Source organism: Pocillopora verrucosa, chromosome 14 (assembly GCF_036669915.1).
Source record: "Pocillopora verrucosa isolate sample1 chromosome 14, ASM3666991v2, whole genome shotgun sequence".
Classification (NCBI taxonomy): domain Eukaryota; kingdom Metazoa; phylum Cnidaria; class Anthozoa; order Scleractinia; family Pocilloporidae; genus Pocillopora; species Pocillopora verrucosa.
The window spans coordinates 15,123,171-15,143,552 of NC_089325.1; the positions used below are offsets into that span (position 1 = coordinate 15,123,171).

Sequence of the window (20,382 nt, forward strand, 5' to 3'; positions counted from 1 at the left end):
AGAGGAAAATTGTACGTTCCCTTCTAGCCTCTTCCAATGGGAAAAGCAACAATAACAATAACAAAACAAAACGGAAAAAAAGGCAGAAGAAAAATATCTCGTGTCATTGTACTCTTCCCGTCAACTTGAAGTATTAAGCCTCAACTTCGTTGCTAATTCTAGTTTTGCTGGGTCAAATCGGCTAAATAGGCTATGACCTCGGGCTGTTAGGTTTTTCCCGATTGCTCTCCTCTCATCTTGCTTTAGTTCATGTAGCTCCGTCTGTTCTATAGTTTCAATGTTTAGCAACTGATCGGGAGTAAGTTTGCTAATGATCCCCTTTCAATGTTTGGACATAAGACAGTAAAAACCCGGGTCTATTAGGTATAGTCAAGGGTTGGTGATAGACTATCCTCGCTAAATTAGTAGAAATAGACAAAGAAAGTTTCCTTATGTGATTTAACGTTTTCAGACAGTTGCCATTTTTTTCCCAGCATTTTCGCGATCGGACTTTGTAAAAGTATTATCCGAAACGACATTTTTTAGTTTCACAATAGCTTTCCAGCAAATTTACCCCAAAACCTTTTCTGTCACTATCTCAATATCGCAATGTTTTGTGTTTTTGCCAATTTTCTTGTTGGATCGATAGCCTTTTTTTTTTGGTTTCCTTGTTAGTTGTTTGTTCAGTTATTACTCACGCACCTGTTCCAGTGTAGAGCTTATTGGAAGAATTCTTCCGCATACAGCAAAATTCCATATGCAGCTGGATATCATGAGGGAACTGGATACAAATGGATTCGAATGATTCACAGATTCAGAAATACAAGAGGGAAACCCTACACTCGTACTCCCTCCCCGGTACCCCCACCCCCTTGGCGATAAATAGCTTTTCATTCATATTTTTGTACTTTTCGAAGCAGTGATTCAGGGAGAAAATTCGAGGGAAGTTCCAAATAGTTGTTCGAATACTTTGATTTTTGGGCAATCCCGCTAAAAAATATTACTTGCATACAAAATAAGGGTGCACATTATTCGAAAACTACCAAAAATATTATATTTTTAAAACTTTCATTTGTTTCTTTTTAAATGAGATGATGGGGGGGGGGGGGGGGGGATGAGGGGAGGGGGTAGGGTGCACGCGCTCTTGCCAGCAGTGCTCGTGGGAAAGAGGAAGCCAATCCTTTTTTCTAACTAACCGAGCGAGTATGATCTACCCATCTTGCCCAATCGGGATTGCCTGCGCAAGAAAAAATTGCTTCAAGAATTTACCATGTTTGTGATTTTATGACAAGGTCAGCAATGGAGTCTTCCAAAGCGGCAGATGACTGTCAGAACAAAGAGAAGATGAGCGAGTTTCATGAACCTTTTATTGTGCTATAAAACCCGAAAATATCAAAATTAGAACACAAAGCAATATGTCACTCTTGATTCTTATTAAAGCGATACATGTTTGTTATATGATAAATCCTCGATTTACCAAGCTTGTTGGGTCAAGATGGCTGGGTGTTATGCCCGTTTTGTTTTGTTTAGCCGTTTTGTTTAGCCCCGTTTTTGCCTTTTCATGCACCTTGACTCCGTCCCAGTCATAAAAATGCAAAAAAAGAAAAAAAACTTTGACAATGTCCTGCCACCTTGTCCTCACTCTTAGCTAATTACGCATATATACTTAGTTACTTCAAAGATTCAAATAATGTTGTTCAAGCCTTTTCAAGTCTAAGAGCTTTCACACCAATTAAATTTCGTTTATCTTGTACAAAAATTATGCATACAAATGAAATCGACTCAGCTCCAAAACTGATCTGAAAAACTTTTTAACACGAAAAAAAGAAACCACAAAGTACAGATAAATTCGATCCGCTAAGAGCTAAAAATGACCTAAAAGAAAGATTCCCACTTGACAGGACTAGAACAAGTTGTTCTTTGACACATACATAATCAAAGCTGAGAGAAAAAGAAGCATCATTGGACGGCTTACAGGCAATCTTCCCTGTCCTGAAAAGTGAGAAAGATAGAGAATAGATTTAAGGACAACATACAAATCATTTATTTTCATGGTTAGTTGACTAGTTAGAGTGAAAACATTTGCTGTCTCTAAAAAACAAAACAAAAACAAAATTCAAAACAAACAAACAAACAGAAAAAATTCAAACATTGTCCTGCGGCGATCATGTCAAGTCATAAAACACTGGGATTATTTACCAAGGGTTGAATGAGCATTTTCCAAAGGAAAAGATGTGAAAGAACTTACGTGCCGCATAACTAAACAAACTTAACAAAACTCATCTTTAAGACACACCTGCTTTAAAAGAAGCTTTGAATCCCTTGTTTACAGTAGTAGAGTTTTTGTCACTCATGAACTGAACCCAAACCATGTTCCCCTGACTCAGTATCGAGTTTGGCTTTGCATTTCCACAAAGGCGATTGGTCAGGATTGGACCAAAATAGCCATTTATAACTTCAGGATCACCAACCATGATGGATGCCTCACGGAACTCCACATAATCGTTTTTGCAATCCGTGCTGTCTCCCAGTTCAAATATGTCGAAGTCTATCTGGACCTTCCGTCCCTCAGGTACGATTAAAAACCACTGTTCTGCGTAATCTGAGGGGTAGTTCTCAACGTCGACCTTTGGTGTGCCAAACTCAATAGTTTCATCTTCGGTTGCATTCAGATAGTTTTTGTAACCCTCTGGAAAATGAAATAAGTCTGTTGCTACATAAAGAATAAAACGAAATCAATGAAGGTTACATATTTGATTAAAACAAAGAAACCAGAAAAAAACTCTACATTAGTAAGTTTATTTTACCGCAATATACTTAGATAGGAATTTCAAGAAAATTCACCTCATTTAACACGCCCTCGATCGCAATGAAGACTCGCTCCATTTCATGTTAATTTACTTGCCCGACTAAGTTAGCTATCAAAACTTGCTAGTAATAAAGTGGATGAAGATTTAATAGTACCAGTTCAATGCATATGGTAGAGGAGCGAATCGTGCGGAGATTTAGGGCGTAAATGTCGTGCGAAAGTGGTAAATGACCACTTGCGGTCGGCTTTAGGGTTCTTCAACTCATCGAGTAAACAAAGAAAGGTTTGATGTGACTGAAGGAATTAAAGTTTGAGCATATGTCACCCTCTGAAAAATGAAAGTAGTCTGTTACCACATGAAAAAATAACCAAAACTCAATAAAGGTTATCAAGAGAATATGTCCGGTTTGATTTGAAAAAATTTGCAGTTTTATCCACCAAATATTTTTTTACTCTCGTCCTCTTTTTCTGATTTGGTATCGTAATCGGAAAGGAAAGAAAACCCACGCTGACCATGCAGAAGGGCGTGGCTCCTGTATTTTTCAAATATTCTTTCGTCAAGATGGTTGACACTGCTTTCGCTCTTTTTAAAAGGATGCAAGCTACGAGGTTGGAGATACACCATCTAAAAAATTCGCTTAATCCCGCCGGCAATCGTGTTTAAATCTTCTCAGGAACTAGTACCATATTTAAGAGAGTTTAAAGGTTATCTTCTGAGTTGTTATGAAATGAATTTGTGATTTTGCTTGTCTCTGCTTTTAGATGTCCATTAACATGATGATTGACGGCAGCATCAAATGAAATGGAAATGAAATGTGAGCCTCAAAGTTTTCATGTTACTGACGAGTGTTATACATGGAAAACTTACCTGGAAAAACGATATCGAATGCCGTAATAAGTGTCAGGAACCGTAATGCTCCGACATTTAGTCTCATTCTTACCATAAGTACCTGACTCAGGATATACAAGCTCACCACTGAAAGCTGTAATGTTTGTTATGCCATTAGGACAAACTGTTGTGAAGACAAAGAGTAAGTTTAATGTGGACTTCATATCTCATCCAAAATTGAGAGAACCCATGGGAGATTATCCTGATACGAAGGAGTCACTCGAAGTAGGGTGGCAAGTTGCTAACTTCCCCAAGAGGTATGTTATTTTTATCACTGATACATTTCAATCTGAATAACTCGATTGTTCTACTATTGTTCCTAAGTCTGTTAAGCAAAGTAGATGCAGCCTCAATTACTGTTTAAATATGTAGGTGCACAGATGAAAACGTGAACATGTGCATTATATGCCCAGCACCCATAGAATTCTAGACATGATTTTCAAATCTAAATGTCGGTGAGAGAGTACATATGCAGGTGATTCCGCTCTTCAAATGGAATAGCTTAAGCCTTGAAATTTATCAATTGCTGAAGGCCTTGTTTGGTATAGTGTGACGTCGCGTTGTACATGCTTGAACTTAAATTGAATTGAAAATGATCGCGGAGTTGAGGAACAGTTGATATTGGACTCAACAACAAGTATATTATAAACTAAATACATTTAAAATGGATTTGTATTTTATACCCAAACAGTTAGGGTTAAAACTTACTTGAACTGCATTGTCCTTTTTGAATGAATAGTAGTAAAACTAATACCGAAACAGTTAGGGTTGAAACTTACTTGAATCGCATTGTCCTTTTTCAAAGAATAGTAATAGAACTGAAACAAGAAAAAATTCATCAGCCATTTGACTGAAAAAAGATGCAAGAGTTGGCCATATAGACTGGTTTTTACTTATACTTTTTTTATATAATGCAGCAAGAACCCTTGGCGAGAAGCAACAGAGAACAATGGGACATTATTTTCTCTTGTCTAGGACGAGACAAAAAAAAAATAGACTAAGAGAAAAAGATAACCCAAGATAAAATAAAACACAAGATAAAATACAAATGAATTCGAAACTAAAATTTGCTTTTTCCAAATAAGGCAAGATACTACATAACCATTCTAATTGGGTGCAGCGCATGAGAAGCTCGGCGTCTGCAAAGCAATTGCCCTAAGGCCATAATTTCTCGGTTGCGCTGTTTCTGGATGTTTTTAAAACAACCTTTTTTATTTTCCTAATGATTTCATTAATGAATGGACCTCCGCTTCATTAGTGGATTATTTTTTACAGGTTATAAGGACTTAAAAGACCCAGCTTATCAAAATGAAATAAGCCAAAGAGATCTAATTCACTTCAAATACGGCCAGGTTAACGAAAGTACTCTGACTCCTTGTCAAGGTTACGCAGGATTTACGCGGTTTTGAACGGGGTTTACGAACGCCCCATCAAATCCATAAGCGCGCTATTAGACCCTCTCAACAATGTCACAAAAGTTTTAAAGGCTAAAAGACATAAAGGACATGAAAATCAAAAGAACAACTTGAAAGCGGGAAAAATGATACTGGTGTGTTGCCCTCTGCGAAATTAGGATGCTTTGATACACGAGGGATGAACAACTTACCAATGACAGAAGCAGCTGTAATGAGTTGATTAGATTTAAATACTCCCATTCTTTCACACAGTAAATTTCTTTCAGTCTATAACAGTAAAATATCAGGATTCACTGAGCTGAGTATAACAAAGGCTTGCGTGGTTGGTAAAATAACAGAGACCTTATCGAAAGATGTTTAACATATTGAACACAACTTTTCATTGTCTATAACCTTATTGATCCTAGAAATGACGTCAACGATCAACTTAACCACGAGGCGCAGCTGAGTGGTTTCATTTCAAAGTTTTGAATATTTGCATATTTTCAATTTTGCATTTGTTTTTTCGAGATAAATGTTGCATTACACGGAACGTCATTTTCATTGTCTATAACCTTATTAACAATTGTTCTCGACCAATGAGCGCGCGAGAATGTCTACAATTAGGCCCGAGTCGCACCAGAGCTTCATTTGTTTGTTTAAGAAAAAAATTGTCAGAAAGTAGCGAAAAATAAATGCGACTTCCTATTTGAAAAACTTGTCAGATTTTTGCAAATCCCCAAATTTCCGCTAATCTTCAAACGAACCGATGTTTCCAAATTTTGGTAAAACAAACATTCATGTTCTAACCATTTAACCCTTAGTGTTGAACAGCATTACGAGAAATTTTCCACTGAAAACGAAGAGGATATTTTCTTAATAAACAAAGTTACAAATTAAGTCGCTTTATTACTCATAGAGTTTTTCATATCCCAGAGATTCACTACTACCAAGATACTTGTCCTAATTCGTAGTAAAATTCTAATGGTATTGCAAAGGTCACTGAAGAAATTGGAAAATTTCCCAAACACACACGCTTAGATGGTGAATAAGTCAGACAGTTATGACTGCTCACAGACTAATCAAAAAGTTGGTCGGTCATTTCAGTCTTAAAGGCGAAATTCCAACCAGTGCAAAAATATCTATTCCGCGCGTGTCTTAAATCGATCGGCTAAACTGTTTACATGTGAAGCAATTCACTTAAAACTGCTGAATTAACGCTCTTTCCAAGATGCTTCACAACAATCAAACACACTGGTGTTTAGGGTGTGGGGATACCCAAAACACTGAGACAGCGCCGCTTTTATTCAAATGTCTGTGACTCTTACTCTGGGTCTGGTTGCACTGGCAGCAATTTGGACAACATATGACTTCAACGAGAAATTGTCTTTCCGTTGAAAGTATTGAAGCCACCTCATGTAGCGTGAGTGTCAACCAAAGGGCAAAAGATCAGCAGGAAAAAAATCATATCAAGGATCTTTAGCTGTCGGGACGGCAACGCCGAGGAAGATGTTGATTAAAAAGTGAATTGCTACTTTAAGTAAGAATTTCTGTCGTGAATGGTGTCATATGTTTACCGTCTTTTACGGCGCCACACCTCAACTTCAGCATAACCTATGTGAGTAGTGTTCGGTTTCAAAGGTAAATTTCATTAATATGCCGTGGTAGTTTCTGTTCGCAGAAGATTTTTTTTTTTACTTTTCACGTCGCTGTTTTGCCAGAGGACGGCTAAGAAATTTTCAAAGGTTTAGAATGCTCATCCTGAGCTATCGTTCTGACCATTAGATCTATTGTTTTGCCACGTCCTCATGCCACCGCTTTCGTAGTTTGCTAAAGGTCCCTTAAATTAACGAGGGTATCATTAATCTAACTTACCAGCTCAGTAGCGTGCAACTTAGAAGGAGATCGTAGTAGAGAGGATCGCTCCCCAACCCTGCTATCACAACGGCTGCAATGAATAAGCTTTGAGCTGAGCATAACTCGACTTCTAGTGACGATAAGATGATCTTTTAGTGCGTGTGATTTCCATTCAATAGAAAACCTCCCACATTTGTTTCTAAGATTAAACTGAGGCCGCAATGAAAATTGCCAGACTTTGACATGAGAGGTTTTTCAGTGTTATATTCTATTTATTCAATAATTGTTTTTAACGAATCATTTCCACATTACCCCATTGTATTTTGATTGAGGAGATTCTTCGTAATAAAAATGAATGGCTGAGCTAAGAAAAAAAATCGGGATTAAGACACGTTCCCAATACCTCTGATACTGGTAGCTTAACATAACCGCAGAAATTTGTTTAATAATGGTATTTGCGACTGGGCTTCGTTAGAGCTCTGAAAATTACTGCGATGTTAAGGTTACTCTAAACAGCCACGGGTTGGCCGAATTTTTTTTTATTTTTTTTATTTTTTAAGTCCAAATCTTAAAAAGCGAATAATTGAGAAAAATTGTTCTTTCGTGAAAACGTTAGTAAAGTATAAAGCGTCTCGGTCACTATTAGACGTGAACTCTCTAGCGGCCTTTGCGCGGCAAACAGCTTCACCGGGAGATCCCATTTCAACTCAACTTCGTTTACATTCTCGTTAAAGTCCTTTATTTTTGGAAAGTATATGAGTTAATTTTGTCATCATGAACAAGAGAGGACTTTATCCCCTTATGTCATAAAACATGAAATAAGGAGAAGAATGCACTAGGCTAAATGCGAAAACAAAGCCAGGACTAAAAAAGGGTAAAACTTGTAAATTTTCTGATTAGAATAAACGTAGCTGAGAGTGAGAAGGGCTAGTCGAGTGGTTTGTCTATGTCAGGCGACTGTGCCTTGAGTGACTTTTCTTTCATTTTTATTGATGGGATACCTCATGAAAATGTTGTGGCTCGCGGCGAATCTCCTGGCTGGCTCCCATTCATACCAGCAAGACAAGTTTAATTAAAAGCGGGTTTCACTGGGTGAAAATCAGAAACAAAGACACATGATAGGTGTTTCATCTCACAGTTAAGAGATAGTGGATGGTATTTTCTTCAGAATCTCACAATACGCGGAATTTATGTACAGAGTAGACACTATAAGTTGCTTCCAAATGTTTGTGAACAAGTCTCCTAGCTAATTATGGTTTAAAGCGAGGCTGGTTCATATCAAAGGTGTCTAAGTACTTTTCTGAGGTGATCATTGGCATATTTTATGCTTTCTCCCGGGAGTAGGTGAGGGTTGGGGGGAGGGGAAAGAAATTCCTTGATTCGCCCGAACGGGTAGGTGCCGTAACAATAGGGTGCGAATTTTTTATCTCGTGGTCTTAAGACTTACTAAAAGTAGGACTACAATTTCATTATTTAGAGTTTCTTAGTGTGGGGATAGCTTTGATGGTTGACCTTTTTAAAAAAAAATTCTTCGACTTTGATGTTTGACAGTTGACTTTAATTAGAATGACATTTCTTCTTTGAGTTAGGTTTAATTTGAAGTTTTCAATCAAACTATTTCGAATCACTTTTGTAGTTTACTGAAAACACATCTAGAAGAAAATCGATTTATTTAAACAAGAGAGGATAAACTCTATTGACATTAAGAAAGCAATGATCTAACAAAAGTACACTGACAAAATGCTCCTTTGTGTTCTTGAAAGTTTTCAATTCACAATCAGTGTTAAGCTAACAGTAAAGGATTCAAAACTTCAGCGAACTGAAAACCTCGTCTGGATTCACTTTACGGAACTGGAACAAGTTGTTCTTCGACACGAGCATGATCAAAGCGGAGAAGAACAGAAGCGTTAATGAACAGCCGACAAATAATCCTCCTTGTCCTGGTACAATAAAAAAGATAGATTTGAGGACAATTCATGAGTCATTTATTTCCATGGCTAATGGACTAACTATAGTGAAAAAGTAAGTTGTTTTACGAAAAACAGAAAAAAACAGTCTTTCTTGCGATCGTGACAAGTGATAAAACAGTAGGTTGATCATTAATTAAGAGTTGAATGAGGTATACCTTCTGACGGAGAAAGATGTAAAAGAACTTCAGTGCCATATTACGAAAGACAAACTTAACACACCTTATTGTTATAACACTCCTGCTTTAAAAGAAGCTTTTAGTCCCTTGTTCACAGTGGTAGAGTTTCTGTCACTCATAACCTGAACCCAAACCATGTTCCCTTGACTCAGTATCGAGTTGAGAGGATTTAAACACGATTGCCGGGATTAAGCCGGGATTAAGCGAATTTTTTAGATGGTGTATCTCCAACCTCGTAGCTCGCATCCTTTTAAAATTTGTATTTCCACGAGCGTCCTGAGGACGCCTGTGGAAATACAAAGCCAAACGGTCAGGATTGGACAAAAATGGTCAAGTATTGATTTACGATCACTAACTATGATAGATGCCTGAGCGAACTCAACATAATCGTTTATATCGAAGTCTATCTGGACCTTCCGTCCCTAAGGGACGATTAAAATCCACTATTCTGCGTAATCTAAGGGGTAGCTCTCAAGGTCGACTTTTGGTGTGCCAAACTCAATAGTTTTATCTTCGCTTGCATTCAGATAATTTGCTTTACCCCCTGCAAAATAAAATAAGTCTGTTACTACATGAAGAATAAAACGAAATCAATAAAAGTTATATGTTTGATGACAAAAAAGAAATCAGAATGTTATGAAAACAGAATTTTAAAAACGGAATATTAAGAAAAATTCACCCCATTCGACACGCCCTCGACCTTAATGAAGACTCGCTCCATTACATGTTAATTTGCTTGCGCGACTAACTTAGCTATCAAAACTTGCAAGTAATACAATGGATGAAGGTTTTATAGTACCATTGAAATGCATATGGTAGAGGGGCGAATCGTCCGGAGATAAGGCGCGTAATTATTGTGAGAACATGGCAAATGACCACTTGCGGGTGGCTTTTGGGTTCTTCAACTCATCGAATAAACAAAAAGGGCTTGATGTGGCTGGAGGAATTAAAGATTGAGCATATTTTTGACTAAGTCGAGTTCATCTAGTTGGGGCTGATAGTAAAGTTTCCGTGTAAACTGAATGCCAGAAAACGATGCGAATTGTCCGGGAGGAAAATTGTACGTTCCCTTCTAGCCTCTTCCAATGGGAAAACAACAATAACAAAAACAAAACAAAAAGGAAAAAAGAAGCAAAAGCAAGATATCTCGTTTCATTGTACTCTTCCCGTTAATTTGAACTGTTAAGCCTCAACTTCGTTGCTAATCTTAGTTTTGTTGGATTAAATCGGCTAAATGGGCTATGACCTCGGGCTTCTTTCCCGATTGCTCTCTGCTCATCTTGCTTTAGTTCATGTACCTCTGTCTGCTCTATAGCTGCAGTGTTAACCAACTTATCGGGAGCAAGTTTGACAATGATCCCCTTTCATTGTTTGGACATAAGAGAATAAAAAACTGGGTCTATTAGATATAGTCAAGGGCTGGTGATAGACTTTCCTCGTTAAATTGAAAGAAATAGACAAAGATTCTTTGGTGGTTTAACTTTTTTAGAAAGTTTCCATTTTTTTCTCAGCATTTTCGCGATCGGACTTTGTTAAAGTATCATCCAAAACGACATTTTGTCGTTTCACAGTAGTTTTATAGGAAATTTACCCTAAAACTTGTGTTTTGCTTATCTTCTTGTTTGATTAATGGCCTTTTTCTCGTTTCCTTGTTGGTTGTTTGTTCAGTTATTACCCGCGCCCCTGTTCCGGTGGAGCGCTTATTCGAAGCATTCTTCCACATATGGCAAAACTTCATATGCAGTTGGATAGTTTGACTGGTCATTGAATTTTTATACCTTTACGAAGCAGTGATTCAAGCTGAAAATTCAAGGGAAGTTCCAGAAAGTTGTTCGAAACTTCTATTATTTGGTAATCTCATTAAAAAAGATTATTTATATACAAAAGGACGCACATTATTAGAAAACTACAAAAAATATTCTGTAGTTAAAGTTTTCTTTTTTTCTCTCCTTTTAAGTGCGGGAATGGGGGAAAGGTGGGGAAAGGGGGAAGAGAGAGCACACGCGTTAGCTAGCAGCGCTCGTGGGAAAGAGGAAGCGAATCCTTTGTTCTAACTGACTACCTGAGCGAGGAAGATCGACCTATCTTGCCCAATCGGGATTGCCCGTGCGAGAATAAATTGCTTCGAGGATTTACAGTGTTTGTGATTTTAGGAAAATGTCAGCAATGGAGTCTTAAAAAGCGGCATATGACTTTCAGAACAAAGAGAGGATGAACGAGTTTCGTGAGCCTTTAATTGTGCAATAAAAACCTGAAAATACCAAGACTAGAACACAAAGTGATAAGTCACTCTTGATTCTTACTAGTGATACATGTTTGTTATATGATAAATCGTTGATTTAGCAAGCTTGTTGGGTCAAGATGGCTGAATGTTAGCTCCGTTTTATTTTTTTTAGTCCAGTTTTTGCTTTTTTATGCACCTTGATTTCGTCCCAGCCATAAGAATGCAAAAAAAGAAAAAAAAACTTTGACAATGTCCTGCCATCTTGTCCTCACGCTTGGCCAATAACGCATATATACTAAATTACTTTTAAGATGCACATAATGTTTTTCAAGCTTTTTCAAATCTAAGGGCTTTCACACCGGTTACATTTCGTTTATCTTGTACTAAATTTATGCATACAAATGAAATCGATTTAGCTATAAAACTGATCCGAAAAACTTTTTAACGCTAAAAAAAAAAACTTCAATACGCAGATAAATTCGATCCGCTAACAGCTAAAAATGATCTAAAAGAAAGATTCCCGGGACTAAACTTCACATTAAAATCCTTGATATTACAACTTTTCAGTCCACATAAGAGTTAAGCTAAATGCATATGATTAAAAACTTCAGCGATCTAAAGACTTCTCCTGGATACGCTTGACAGGACTAGAACAAGTTATTCTTTGACACATGCATGATCAAAGCTGAGAAATGAAGAAGCATCATTGGACGGCTTACAGGCAATCCGCTTCCCCGTCCTGAAAAAATGAGAAAGATAGATGTAAAAACAATATAAAAACCATGCCTTTTTTGTGGTTAGCTGACTAGATAGAGGAAAAAACGTTTGCTGTGCATAAAAAAACAAATCAAAAATAAAATTCAAAATAAACAAACGAACAGAAAAATTCAAACATTATCCCGTGGCGATCAAGTCAAGTTGTAAAACACTGAGATTATCTACTATGAGTAAATTGAGCTCCACTTTCCAAAGGAAAAGATGTAAAAGAACCTACGTGCCGCGTTACTAAAGATAGACGTAAAAAAAAACTCATCGATATAACACACCTGCTTTAAAAGAAGCTTTGAATCCCTTGTTTACAGTAGTGGAGTTTCTGTCACTCAGGAACTGAACCCAAACCATGTTCCCTTGACTCAGTATCGAGTTTGGTTTTGTATTTCCACACAGGCGTCCTGTCAGGATTGGACCAAAATCGCCAACTATTGATTTGGGATCACCAACCATGATGGATGCTTCACGGAACTCAACATAATCGTTTTTGCAACCTTCACTGTCTTCCAGTTCAAATATATCAAAGTCTATCTGGACATTCCGTCCCTCAGGGACGATTAAAATCCACTGTTCTACGTAATTTGAGGGGTAGTTCTCAATGTCGACTTTTGGTGTGCCAAACTCAACAGTTTCATCTTCGGTTGCATTCAGATAGTTTATTTCACCCACTGCAAAATGAAAGTAGTCTGTTACCACATGAAAAAGTAACGAAATCAATAAAGGTTATCAAGAGAATACGTCTGCTTTGATTTGAAAAAATATGCGCGTGTGTAGCAACATTGATTGTCAGGCTCATACCCTGACACAGCTTAGCTTGTGAGTAAACACACCCTGTGGTTGGAAGGTGGTGAGGAGTCTTAAGCAGAAGGCTTTGGAGGGGTTGCAAATATCTGCCGGCTCCAGCCATTGTAAATGGTGGGAAGGGGGGGAGCTTAACGTCTAGACCAGCAACGGTACGCAGAGTGGGTCAGTGGCAATTGTGTGTCCAAAGCCCATGGGTAGGGAGGGTAGATTTTGGACTCCTCAGTCTCAAACTGTAGTTTGCCCGTGGGCTGAAAAGAGCTTCTTAGCTTATTTTGACAAAGTACTGTGTTGCCGGACGGCCGTCAGGCTCATGCCTGGTCACTGCTCAGTCAGTGGGCCAAGACATCGCCCGCCCTCCAGCCAGCCAGCCTAGCCAATGGAAGTGCAGAGAAATCAAGGTCAAGTCAGCACCTACATGCAGCCCAGTTACAGGCCCACTCAAGGGTGGGTTGCAAATGGCTGTTACTAAAGGTCAGCCGGGGTAAGGAGGGTAGGGTTTTTCCACCCTAAGGTCAACTAGAGTTTTCTCTGAGACTGGAAAGGGTTTGTCTTACTCATCTTGGTGGCACTCTATTTTGCAGGAGTGGTAGTCTGCCTTGTGCTCCATGGCTGATAAAACTTTAACCATTGGCTGTAGAAGCCATCACCCTATTGAGACCCTCATTGTATAGCTATTACCCACCTGAACTGGACTTGGCTATGAAGGTCAACTTAAATCCTGTGTAATGTGCAGTATCATCCGACACGAAGCGAAGATAGCCCGTCGATCCGACGGTAAATTCAGGTTGCCAGTAGACGTTGAAGATATATCCTTGTAAATAGTTGTAACTATTTCGTCCACACAATTTGAACTGCTGGTGCAAATCGCTGTAGGTAGTTCCTCTTTGAAGATAGTCGCACTTACAAGCAGAGCACATTTCTACGTCAAACCTGGGAAAAATATTACAAACCGATATAACTGGTTTTCACTTCTTACCAACCTTAAGGAGAAAGTAAAGATTGATCTATTGGAGAAGATAAATTACTTTGAGTGTATTTACAATGTTTTTATCCTTAGTCTGACTGTGTTGGGCCTTAAAAGTCCCGTTACAGGATTAATTGATTACTAATATAATTGAAATGAGTAAAGTGCAATTTGGTCTGAAATCATACGCGTGATTTCAAAATCGAACGGGCGCGCAGAAGAAGTTTCATTTGTAGTTACAAGTATGATTTCAGACCAAAATTGCATCACACAGAGTTCAGTTACCACTTTATTACATCCATTTTGAAAACGCAAAATTCAGTCCCTCAAATACAGGATTTTTCAGTTAGTCTGCGAAAATATTATATTGATCCAGTTCTGCGTTCTCGTTGGCTTTGGAAAAGGTGCGATTAATAGCAAAAAAGGTGCAGTTCGTGATTTAATCGTCGTACCAATGAGAGGAAAGCAGTTTAATTTGCAAGGATCTCCAGCGATTTCCGAATGAGTGAAAGATATTCGTAATTATATCGATGGTGATTATCAACACAATTATCGGTCATTATCATAACATCAAAATACATACGAAAGGCAATCTGGTGATTGCCCTGGTTACTTGAGTGTTACACCTCAATCATTTGCAGTTTCATCCACCAAATATCTTCGTCCTCTTTTTCTGATTTTATATCGTAATCAGAAAGAAAGAAAACACGCTGACCAAGCAGCCTTCGAAAAAAAATGCCGTGGCTCGAGCATTTTTCCAATATTCTTTCTTCAAAGTGGTTGACACTGCTCTCGCTCTTTTTAAGATCATGCAAGCTACGAGGTTGGAGATGCACCATCTGAAGAATTCGCTTAATTCCGCCGGCGATCATTTTTATATCCTCTCGGGAACTACTATTATATTTCAGAGGGTTCAAAGGTAATTTTCTGAGTTGTTACGGAATGACTTTGTGATTTTGTTTGTCTCTGCTTTTTAATATCCGTTAAGATATTGATTGACGGCAGCTTGAAATGAAATCGAAATGAAATGTGAGCTTCAGAGTTTGCATGTTACTGACGAGTGTTATACATGGAAACTTACCTGGAAATACGATACTGAATGCCATAATAAGTGTCGGGAACCGTAATCCTCCAACATTTGGTCTCATTCGTACCATAAGTACCTGACTCAGGATATACAAGCTCACCACTGGGAGCTGTGATGTTCGTTATGCCATTGGGACAAACTATTGTGAAGACAAAGAGTAAGTTGAAATATTGACTTCATATCTTACCAAATTGAGAGAACCCATTAGAGATGATCCTGATACGAGGGAATCACTCGAACACTTAAGTAGAGTGGCAAGTTACTAACTTCCCCGAGAGGTAGATTATTTTATCACTGATACATTTGAATCTAAGTAACTCGAGCCTTTATTGACTCGTAGCTGGTGCGAAATAGAGCACACTTAATTCCCTCAGCGGAGCCTTATATCTAAGGAAATCTGGTGGCTTATCAAGCGAATAAAATTTGGGTTTTGCACCCTTAGCGTGCGAGCATGTAACTGTTATAACGTGCCGTGTGCGTGCGTTACCTTATTCCCTGAAAGGCCTTATTTATTTGTGACGTCGCTTTGTATATGCTTGAACTTTAGTCTCGAGTTTGCTTTGACTTTGGACTTGCGATTAGTGCCAAAAACTTGTGAAGATTGTCTATCGGAGAGTAGGTATTAAGGTTGTAGTCGATATCTTCCTGCTATTAATTACAATCACTAAAAACGTTTGTTGGATTGAAGAACTGTTGATATTGGAACAATAACAAGTTTATTATAAACTGAATACATTTACAATGAATTTGCATTTTATACCGAAACAGTTCGGGTTTCAAACTTACTTGAATCGCATTGTCCTTTTTCAAAGAATAGTAATAAAACTGAAACAAGAAAAAATTCATTAGACACTAGAATGAAAAAAAACAATGCAGGAGGTAGCCATATAGACTGCTCTTTATCTGTACTTTTTCATATAATGCAGCAAGAACCAAGGCGAGAAGCAAGATAAAATAATGGGACATTATTTTGTCTAGTCTGGAAGAGATTAGAACAAGACAGGGCTTTAATCGCAAAAGCGAAAAAATAACCGGAGATGAAATAAAACACAAAATGAAATACAAATTATTTCGAAACTAAAATTTGCTTCCTCAAATAAAGGCAAGTTACTACATAACCATTTCCATTAGGTGCAGCGCTTGGGAAGCTCGGCGTCTGCATAACAATCGCCCTGAGGCCATAATTTCTGGACTGCGGTGTTTCTGGATGTTTCTGAGACAAGCGTTTCTTTCTCTTATTGATTTCATAAGTGAATAGACTTCCGTCTATTTTGTACGATTTATTAGTAATTACCCAGTGTCGCCTATTTTATGAACAAGGATGTGCTCCATTTTCTTAAAAATACTCACTGTGCTTTATAAACATCGGCAGCATCATTTCTAGAAGTATCAAACATCAGACAGTCTACACTCAAAAAAAACAAATTTTGACATATTTCCATCAGTCTGAACGACTTTGGTTGTTTTGCAGCCTCAACTACTTTTTGAAGGTGTAGTTGTACAGATGAAAACGTAAACGTGCAATTCAGCACGCAAAGAATTCTAGATATGATTTTTCAAATCTAAATGTAGGTGAGAAAGTACATGTGCAGGCTATTCTCCTTTTCAAATGGATTAGCTTAAGCCTTGAAATTTATCAATTGCTGAAGGCCTTGTTTAATATAGTGTGACGTCGCATTCTACACGCTTGAACTTTAGACTCGAGTTTGCTTTAACTTTGGACTCCCGATTAGTGCGAAAAACTTATGAAGATCGTCGATCTGAGAGTAGGTATTGAGGTTGTAATCAATATCTTTCTGCTATTAATCACAATCATTAAAAACGTTCGTGGGGTTGAAGAACTGTTGATATTGGAACTAACAACAAGTATATTATAAACTGAATACATTTACAATGAATTTTTATTTTACACCGAAACAATTAGGGTTGAAACTTACTTGAATCGCATTGTCCTTTTTAAAAGAATAATAATAAAATTGAAACAAGAAAAAGTTCATCAGACATTTGACTGAAAAAAGATGCAAGAGAGGGCCATATAGACTGCTTTTTATCTGTATATTTTTGACATAACGCAGCAAGAACCTAGGCAAGAATCAACGGAGAACAATGGGACGTTATTTTCTCTTGTCCAGAAGAGATTGGGACGAGACAGGGTTTTAATCCCAAAGGAGAAAAATAACGGAGATAAAATAAAACACAAGATAAAATACAAATTAATTCGAAACTAAAATTTGCTTCCTTAAATGAATGCAAGTTACTACAAAATCATTTTCATTAGGCGCAGCGCATGAGAAGCTCGGCATCTGCAAAATAATCGCTCTGAGGCCATAATTTCTCTGCTGCGCTGTTTCTGAATGTTTCTAAGACAAGCATTTCTTTCTCTTATTGATTTCATGAGTGAATGGACCTCCGCTTCACCAGTGAATTATTTCGTACGGTTTATTAGAACTTAAAAGACCCAGCTTATCAAAATGAAATAAGCCAAAAAGATTTCATTCACTTTAAATACGGCCAGGTTAACGAAAGTACTCTGACTCCTTGCAAAGGTTGCGCAGGATTTACTCGGTTTTGAATGGGATTTACGAAGGCCCTGTCAAGCCCATAAGCGAGCTGTTAGATCCTTATCACAATTTTCACAAAGATTTACAGGCTAAAAGACATAAAGGAAATAAAAATCAAAAGAAATTAACTTGAAAGCGGGAAAAATGATACAGGTGTGTCGCTCTCTGGGAAGTTAGGATGTTTTGATACATGAGGGATGAACAACTTACCAATGACAGAAGCAGCTGTAATGAGTTGGTTGGATTTAAACACTCCCATTCTTCCACACGGTAAATTTCTTTTAGTCTATAACAGTAAAATATCAGGATTCACTGGGTAGAGTACGACAAAGGCCAGCGTGGTTGGTAAAATAACAGTGACCTTATCCAAATTTGTTTCATATATTGACCGCAGTTTTCCTTTGTCTACAACCGAGGGGGGCATTGGGATTTTCGGTTTTGCTGTTTTGGCAATTTTTTAGATCGGTTTTTCGGTTTCTGTGCCAATAAACCTCGGTTTTTCGGTTTTGGTGTTCATTGCGGTTTGCAGATTTCCCGTTTTTCAGCATTCGGTTTTCGGTTTTCGCGAAAAATAGTGACGGGTTTTCGGATTTGATATCCGATGCGGTTTTCGGCTTTTTCCTATTTGACCAGAGGCAGCCCAAGCTCCAGCTGAGAGATGATCATCTTACGAAATAACAGTCATGGCGAATTAAAAGAGTTTGTATGGGAATATTTACGACCGCTTTAAGGAATAAAAAGATAAGTCAAATTCCCACAAAAAATACCTCACCTTACTTCCACACTGCATTTCTTTTTATCTGACCGCTTAGTACGTTGAAGGGAACCCAGATAAGCGAGTTATCTATTTCGAGGTTTTCTACGTTCATAATAAAAGGGCTTTTATTATGTACGTACAAGAGAGAAACAAAAAACAGTGGACGAACGGACCGCATAGCCATCGAAACCGATGATCAGTTGGCCCTGGAGCTACCAGACAAGTTAATGGAAAAGACAGACGGCAAAGTAAGCAAACATGTGTACAATTGTCGCCTTTATTAATTAAGCTGTACTGAATAATATGGGGCTTATAACTGTATATGGTTAGTTCCATGTATAAACTGTGTTAATTCTCCATATCAAGCAATATAAGGAACATGTCAAATGCGTTCTCGATGTCTTAGTAAGAAACGGTAACTTCAAATTGGTAAAACTTTGAATGGAGTTCACCAATTAATTGTTGTTTTCCTTTTAGTTTTTGTGTATCCAATCAAAATATCGTTTGGGAAAAAAATGTCCCACAATCGTGATAACGGCTGCAAGACCCGAGTTCTAGCTCCACTACCTCATCAACGGATGTTGAAACAACGAATGGGAAGTCAAAAGTAAACAAAGACGGGAGTATGCCCTTAAAAATGAGGAAAAAGAAAATCTGAACAAAGGTAGTCTGATTCTTATTAACCGCCTACAATATATCACAGAATATAAGTAAGAGGAATCAGACAACTTAAATGATTAATCAGAGGTCCTTGAGGTTAAGATCAAATGCATGAGTTATATAAAGTGTGTTTTATATTTATAAGCCTTTGCAAAAATTAACGGTCACTTTGCACAAAATCCGCCATGCTGTAGGGCAAGCTTGTTCTTATTTTCGCACCGCTACATCCAAAACAAAGCAAAGTCGAGCTGATGGTTTAAGTCGCTTTGTTTACATTTCCTAGTGACGGCATAGTGATAGGCTCGCTCTCCAGCATGGCAGCTTTGTATGAATTTTTACAAGTAAATCTTTTCTGTTGATGAAATAAATAAACTATTGCAAAAAAAAGTGTTCCTTGGAAATTAACACGATAGTTAAGTCACAAGTCTCGCGAGTGAGTGTTTATCATTACTACACTCACCTTATCAAACCAATCCACCGATTATATTCTTTTAGCTTCTTATTTGCTGGAAAACTTGAAGAACCTACAGTTGTGGCTTTCTGACTGGTGTTTACAATCGGGAACAAAGCATTGGCACATGCTGAACTTTCACCTTTACGATAAGATAACAACACGAAAATCAGTCACGCTCTTTGAAAAAATAATGCCCAGAAAGGAATAACTTTACAAAGGAAAACTCACTAACCAGGGTAGCTGTTTTTCTAACGTTTTTTGTTAGTTAAGATCTTCTTTGTTAAAAATAATTGAAAAATCACAGCAAGAGAACGGACAAAAGACCAGCTGAGTGCGTGTCACGCTCTAGACGCCATCTTGAATGCCATTTGTTTAGAGCCGAAAATTTTCGTCGCTGAGCAACGTGACGTCACACTTAAGGACTCTATATTTTTAAACTTTCAGATCTTGCATCAAGAAATGGCAGCGTGATTGTCACAGCCACACCAACGTGAAAGACCGTGGTAAACTTCATCACTGGCCATGGAAAATAAGACGTGGGCTTTGTCAAACCAACATACAGCTTTGTTGTGACAACAGCCATGCTGGAAGGTTATTCAACTTTCACCGACGTAAGTATGTGTTGTAATTAAAGTTGTTATTTACCGAGCAAGACATTGAAAATTCCTCTTGTATTTCTTATTTGTCGTGCATGTCTCGATAACAAACACAAGTTGACACAAATGGGATGAGTCGTCAATCAACTATTACAGGATTTCTGACTGGTTCAAAACGAAAACAGACTGTTGGGCCATTTGAACAGGAAACTCAGAAGAAAAATACGAAGATTCAGAAATGCTCAGAAGGTTCTAAGGCAATCGACTCGGACCTTGACCTTTTGGACTGTAAACAGTAAATATAATTTTGCTGTGTCCGATGTAAATCTACATGAAATACATTATTAAACATTAATAACTGAAACATTGATCTGTAAGAAATACACAATAAACGTCAGAAAGTTTTCATTCTCTCAATGCTTTTGAGTTA

General features: G+C 37.8%; 2 protein-coding genes across 2 annotated transcripts; both read right to left on the bottom strand.

Annotated features, from left to right (window-relative positions):
• Nucleotides 1–1,348: 1,348 nt before the first annotated feature.
• Nucleotides 1,349–5,332, bottom strand: LOC136278260 (protein tolkin-like). The gene is made up of 6 exons (XM_066161775.1): nt 5,284–5,332; nt 4,457–4,495; nt 3,657–3,801; nt 3,242–3,390; nt 2,276–2,692; nt 1,349–1,971 (listed from the first exon to the last, which is right to left on the bottom strand). Exons 1-6 carry the CDS (start codon nt 5,330–5,332, stop codon nt 1,883–1,885), a joined length of 888 nt encoding a protein of 295 aa, XP_066017872.1. The 3' UTR covers nt 1,349–1,882.
• Nucleotides 5,333–11,305: 5,973 nt separating this feature from the next.
• LOC136276902 (dorsal-ventral patterning tolloid-like protein 1) lies at nt 11,306–17,822 on the bottom strand. The gene is made up of 6 exons (XM_066161947.1): nt 17,696–17,822; nt 15,711–15,749; nt 14,919–15,063; nt 13,556–13,803; nt 12,345–12,737; nt 11,306–12,037 (listed from the first exon to the last, which is right to left on the bottom strand). Exons 1-6 carry the CDS (start codon nt 17,742–17,744, stop codon nt 11,946–11,948), a joined length of 966 nt encoding a protein of 321 aa, XP_066018044.1. The 5' UTR covers nt 17,745–17,822; the 3' UTR covers nt 11,306–11,945.
• Nucleotides 17,823–20,382: the final 2,560 nt, after the last annotated feature.

Bases quoted from the DNA above. Each gene is read 5' to 3' on its own strand.
- LOC136278260 (XM_066161775.1), bottom strand. From the start codon at position 5,332: ATGGGAGTATTTAAATCTAATCAACTCATTACAGCTGCTTCTGTCATT. The intron at 3,391-3,656 runs GTAAGTTTTCCA...CCAACCTCGTAG, and splicing joins ATTCGATATCGTTTTTCCAG to CTTGCATCCTTTTAAAAAGA. The intron at 2,693-3,241 runs GTAAAAAAATAT...TTCTTTATGTAG, and splicing joins ATCAGAAAAAGAGGACGAGA to CAACAGACTTATTTCATTTT.
- LOC136276902 (XM_066161947.1), bottom strand. From the start codon at position 17,744: ATGGGAGTGTTTAAATCCAACCAACTCATTACAGCTGCTTCTGTCATT. The intron at 13,804-14,918 runs GTAAGTTTCCAT...TATTTTTCCCAG, and splicing joins ATTCAGTATCGTATTTCCAG to GTTTGACGTAGAAATGTGCT. The intron at 12,738-13,555 runs GTGGGTAATAGC...TTCATTTTGCAG, and splicing joins CATAGCCAAGTCCAGTTCAG to TGGGTGAAATAAACTATCTG.